Source organism: Mastomys coucha, unplaced genomic scaffold, assembly GCF_008632895.1.
Source record: "Mastomys coucha isolate ucsf_1 unplaced genomic scaffold, UCSF_Mcou_1 pScaffold16, whole genome shotgun sequence".
Lineage (NCBI taxonomy): Eukaryota > Metazoa > Chordata > Mammalia > Rodentia > Muridae > Mastomys > Mastomys coucha.
In genome coordinates this window covers 38,331,337-38,336,890 of record NW_022196898.1, presented here as the reverse complement: position 1 = coordinate 38,336,890, position 5,554 = coordinate 38,331,337, and the positions used below count along the sequence as shown (strand labels likewise).

The 5,554-nt window shown below is 55.7% G+C and overlaps 1 protein-coding gene across 4 annotated transcripts in view; it reads right to left on the bottom strand.

Annotated features, from left to right (window-relative positions):
* Window positions 1–647: 647 nt before the first annotated feature.
* Window positions 648–5,554, bottom strand: part of Pbxip1 (PBX homeobox interacting protein 1) — a 12,854-nt gene continuing 7,947 nt past the window's right edge. For all 4 annotated transcript variants that reach the window (XM_031374525.1, XM_031374526.1, XM_031374528.1 and 1 more), the window contains 6 exons: window positions 4,376–4,603; window positions 4,238–4,261; window positions 3,914–3,996; window positions 3,682–3,810; window positions 1,860–3,079; window positions 648–1,461 (listed from right to left, as the gene is read on the bottom strand). In XM_031374525.1, the coding sequence (XP_031230385.1) occupies window positions 1,368–1,461; window positions 1,860–3,079; window positions 3,682–3,810; window positions 3,914–3,996; window positions 4,238–4,261; window positions 4,376–4,603 (1,778 nt within the window). In that variant the 3' untranslated portion in view covers window positions 648–1,367. The remainder of the gene's footprint in view (window positions 1,462–1,859; window positions 3,080–3,681; window positions 3,811–3,913; window positions 3,997–4,237; window positions 4,262–4,375; window positions 4,604–5,554) is intronic.

The window sequence follows — 5,554 nt, the reverse complement described above, 5'->3', positions numbered from 1 at the left end:
GATGCTCACAGTGCTAGAAGAGAGCATTGGATCCCCGGAGACTGAAGTTACAGACAATTGTAAGCTACCATGTGGGTGCTGAAAATCAAGCCTGGGTCCTCTGGAAGAGCAGCCTGTGCTCTCAATGCCCTCCAGCGTCACACAATAGGCTATCTAAATGTTTGTGGAATGAGCCACCCTTTCCACCTGTCTTGTCTAGCACCGAAATTAAGCAAGCCACTGCACTTAAAAGCCTTTAAACAGTGACATAAAAGTATTGCTAAATAATTCAAAATCGATCCCAGCACCTTTCTAGAGCCTACAGTCCCTAATCCCCTCCTTAATTGACCTGGCCTGAGTACTCACTGCTCCCTACAGACCCTGGGGGATTTCCAGGTCTAGAAGCCCAGTGTGCTACCAATGGCGTAGAGGTTAGAACTGAGGGGGCGGTCCTGAAGAATAACCAGGGGGATTCTGGGAATTCTTGAGAGCTAGTCAATGGGTAAGAGGGTCTCGGGTGTGGGGTGGTGACCAGGGGCAGGAGGGAGGCAAAGTCAAGAGAAATGTGGAGCCAGAGCGCCACCTAGTGTCTCCCTCACCTCTGTAGCCCCAGGCTAGCGCGTTTCCCTGCCCTCCACAACACGCTCCAAAAAAGGGATCAACACTTGTGTGGCAGAAACAGGATGTCTGCTTCCTTGCTTTATTTACTCCATTCCCTTCGGCCCTCTTTCTAAGGATAAGAACACCACTGTGGAGGATGACCTGGCTTGAGGCCACCAAGCCTGGACTGTGAGACAATTGTCGGCTGGACTCAAGGCTGGGCCCCTGGGGGAAGATGGGTGAACATGGGGGACGGATGGGAAGAGTGAGGGCAGAAAGGGAAGGTCGAGTGCAATGTCTAGATTGTGCCTAAACACCGGTGTGGTGACTGCACGGTGTTCCTTGCATCCAGAGACCACCTCAAGTGACAGAGCCCCACCATGGTGTACAGCTCAGGTGGGAAGGTTAAAGCCGTGAGAGGCATGGTGAGGGCTCCTCAGGCTCAGGGACGGCTGTCTCCCGACGCTAACAAAACTCCCAGGCAAGTGTGGAGCTAAGTCTCCAACCAGCAGCTCCAGCGCAGGATACTAGGCTCTGCTGTAGACCTGGAATAGCCACAAAAAAAAAAAAAAAAAGACAGCTCTCTGGCTTCAGAATAAGAGTCCTCCCCAACAGGTACCAGTGCAGGGCCAAGTGCTTTGCTCTCTTCTGTGAGGGACATTCAAGGGCACTAATGAGCCAGGAGGGGCCCGCTGGACAGTGGGCACATAGCTGCTAGGGTCACATAATTCCAGGCCTCTTGAGCTGGGTGCATGCCAAGGCCGGCTGTTGCAGCAAGGGGGCAGGGCTCAGCCTTGGTGGGAGTGGGGCGGATGGCGGCTGTGCTCTTCCCTGGGCCCCACAACTCTAGGGTTCCAGGAGTGCTTCTCCTTCTTTCTTGACCTATGGGCAGACAGGAAATGGCCTTTAGGAATCAATACCACATACTGAGATAGGATGCTAAGGAGAAGAAGCCCCATTCCTCTGGTGGAGACCAACTCAGGCGGCTGCCACCAAACACGGAAGAAACCTGGGCTCCAGGATGAATCCACTGGGTGAGACAAGAAGGGGCTCCCCATGTACAGGCAAGGTGGGGAGAGGGGGTCCTAACTCAAAAAGGGACCCCTCAGGACCACTGCAGCCCCTCACGGGAAGATAGGAAGTGTACTCAGAAGCCTTCTCTAAGGCCAGGGGATCAGAAATAAAGCGAGGGACTCAAGCTACAGACGTCTTCATTCAGGGCCCAACACGCCTTCAAATCCCTCAGCTACTCCCTCCCCCAGCACGCCCCCAATTCCCACCTCTTCTTCAGTGCCTTGTCTCCAAAGAAGTGGCTGAAAATGAAGTCCTCAAAGTCATCCACTTCATCATCGTCGCCTGTCTGTTTCAGTGCCACCTCCTCCAGGCTGTCCTCCAGGGCATCCACAAAATCCCTGAAGCGAAGGCGGTCGTGCCTGAAGAGGCCATCTTCTCCAAAGTAAGCAGATGAGAGGGGCAGCTGTGTAGTCAGCTGCCCAGCCCAGGGCAGCCGAGCCAAGTATTCTCTCAGCACAGAGGCCAGCTCCTGCTGCCGCACAGGGGCCAGCTCCACGCCAAAGAGGGCTAGACCCTCTTGCCGCGCACAGCCGGCCACACCTGAACAGCCCTGAGGGGGCCGGTACTTGCGGCTCAGCAGCTCCTCCCAGGAGGACAGGGCGTCGGGGCTGTTGTCCTTCCCCCAAGAGTGCTTCTGCCTTTCTCCAGAGTGGGGGTTCCCACTTTTCCTAGGGTGTACCTTGGGGTCCTGTCGCTTGCCGTCCTTTCTGCTCCCTGATTCGTCCGCCCGCAGCCTGTCGCCCTTCCAGCGCCCCGGGAGCTCCCTGCCCTCATCCTTCCAGCTCCTCTTCCTCTCCTGGCCAGACTCCTCCTTCCTCGGCTTCCAATGCTCAGCCTTCTGATCCCTCTGCCCACCACGCCACTTCTCCTTCCCACTCCACTCCCTGGGGTTCTGGAAGCGAGGCTGCTTCTGGTGCCAGGCCTCCGAGTCATTGGAGGACCTGCCAGTGTGAATACCCTGATTCTCGAGGCCCTGCAATGTCTGGGCCAACATGTGACCAAGCTCAGCCAGGCCAGCGTGAGCTGGGGCTCCCAGACCAGCATCCTGCAAGCCCCTCTGCAAGTCACGGTGCACGGAGCCCAACAGCTGCCACTGTCTCTGCAGCTCCTGCCTTAGGGCCTTGGCCTCAGCCTCTAGCTGCTTATGCTGCTCCAGTAAGCCGGGATCTGGTTCCTGCCCCTTGTGGCCTTGTTCCTTAGTGGCCTTGCCACCCTGTGGACCTCCACCCCAGTTGAGACACACCCCGTCCACGCCCCGGACACAGTTAGCCTCCAGCCCTTGGAGTCGGGCTCTTAGCTGCTGCAGCTCTGACTCTAGGGCCTGGTGGGAGGTCTTGCCCTGCTGCAGGGCTTCCCGGAGCCGGGCATTCTCCTCCTCCAGCCCTTTGGGCTGCTGCAACAGGCTCTGAAGCTCTTCTTTCTGAGCCTAGAATGTAGTTAGGAACAGAAGAAAAGAGAAGTCCTTGTCAGGCTGGGCACAATGCCTTCTACCCCGATTCTATTCTATGAGAGTGGGCAAGGGCTAGAGATGAGGTTCTGTTGGCAGTGAGCCTGTGTAGTGCATGTAAGGCCCTGGGTTTGAGCCCCAGTGCTGCCTGGAGAGCCAGAAGGATTCCTCCTCTTTTTCACCCCTCATCTGAGCCAGTTCCTGAGACGGTCAAGTTCCACTCAGCATCTATGTCCTTACATAACAAACACACACTCTTTAGACCCAGCACAGCCAACTACCTAGCCCTCCTCGTCCCTCTTTCCACCCCCTATACCCAGATCAGGCACGGTGCATTGATCCTAGCACTTAGTAAGAACCTTGGCGTGTTCTTCAAATGGGAAGATCCTATTCATCACTCAGAGGTGACCTGGCATGTAAAACAGGCATAGTCCTTAGCATGAGGGAGGTAAGCAAGACCGTGGCAAAGGGCGAGGCTCCGTGGTCAGGTGAATAGGGAAAACTCCTCCTGGGGGAGCCCACTAGGACATACACCTGGGTAAAGATGGCCAGATGAAGCCCTCCCTCTTGCTAGGGCCCACCTGCAGCTGAGCCTGCAGCAACCGGATATCCTGGTTCTCCTTGGCCAGCTTGTCCAGCAGAAGCCCCATGCTCTGCAGGCTGGGGACACTGTCTGGTGGTACTGAGGCCTGAAGGTGCTCTATCTCATCCTGATGATAGAAGAGCAGCTAGTTCATGCTCCCTCCCGGGGAGGGCAACCCAGCTCCTCCCCACCAGTGCCCCCTCACCCACCTATGGAAAACCCATACACACCTGCCTCTTCCCCACAGTCTCGACCAACTCAGTCTCTGGCCCGGTCTCTGGAAAGACCTGCAACTCGGCTTCCTCCATGGGCCCTGAGGGTAAAGTGAGTGACTGAATCTAAGCTCCTGATCCACAGAGCCCATCACCCTCTCCCAGTCACCCCTCTTTCCCCAAGCACACCCTCAGAGTCCTGCTGAGTGAAAGGAACAAATGTCACCCTGAACAGCTGAGGAAATTAACAGGCAACCCTGAACACCTTACCTAAGAGCCTCACCCCATACAACGCACATTACCACCCAACACAGAAAGCAAGCCAGGGCGTCTCCTGCTCACCAGTCTCGGGCTCCAGCAGTGCACCTGAAGATGAAGACAGTCTGGTGAGGCCTCAGGGAAGCAGGGAGAGGTAAGGGCAGACAGGGCAGCAAGGCAGGGGCCAAAGGACAGACTGGAAGCCCAGTCAGTAGTACTCACCAGAGAACAGGAGGATCCCCAGGCCCAGAAGAACCAGCGCTCCCAGGAAACACATGTTGAGGGAGATGCCCAGCTCTCCACCTACACCTTCGCCCTTGGCCTGGTCCTCCACATCCACGGGTACCATGGGCTGGGGTGGGCTGGGCTCCCGGCCCCTCCGTCTCCGCAGACCCTCCACATCTACATCAGTGTCATCGTCACTGCTGGAGCAGTGATGCTCTTCCCAAACTGGAGGAAGGGAAGGGGACAGGGCAGTGAGGCAAGCAGAGGTGAGCTGCAAAAGACAGAGAAAGAAGAGGAAGGCACAGGAAGGCCCAGCCCTAGCCAAAGAGAAGGCACATGAACACTGCCCACTTAGGCCCAGGTACGAACTGACTGGCCCTGTCCAGTCATCGACAGACATCTACAAACCCAGTAGCCATTTCTATCCTAAAATCCCCCTTCTTCCAGTGTGTCTCACATCAAGGTTCTACACAGGATGCTACCACCCACCTGGGTCCCCGCTACACTCCTTGGCCACTATGCTCTTTTGGCTTTTCCCAGTCCTTTTCCCTCATAACCTCTCACCTACTTCACCGACCTCCCCTCTGCGGCCTTCCCAGTGTCCCAGGATTGCCTCTCTGACTATGTCCCCTCCTCAGGGGGACATTCAACACACTACCTTCCAAATCCATCTTTCCTAGTGTGTTCCCCTAGCTTGGGTTCAGGCAGAGGCACACCACTGCCTTTTTCTGGTTAATCTGAATCTTCCCTCTCTGTCCCATGTCAGTCAGACAGTTCTCCACTTGATGGAGAACTTCATAGTCAGTAGACTCTCTTTAGAGGCCTCATAGTCCCTGCCTTAGGTCCCACCTTGGCCTCCCCTGGCAGAGATAGAGGGTATGGGAAGGCATGTTTCCTGTCACCTCTTCCACTGCCTTGGACAGACTGTGGACTAGTCCCAGTCTTCTGTCGATACCAAGTTCTGGAATGTTTTATCCTGACCCACTCTATGCTCAAGACTCTTCTCAAATGGCACCTCTACCTGTTTCTGCCTCTCCCTCATTCTTACCCATCACCTGACAGAGCTGTCTCCCACCCACTCCTTCAGGAACTGCTGAATTGTATGTCCTTTCTGCATCCCTTATAGTCTGACTGGATCTGCCATTCAGACCGCTCAGCTTTTTTTTTTTTTTTTTT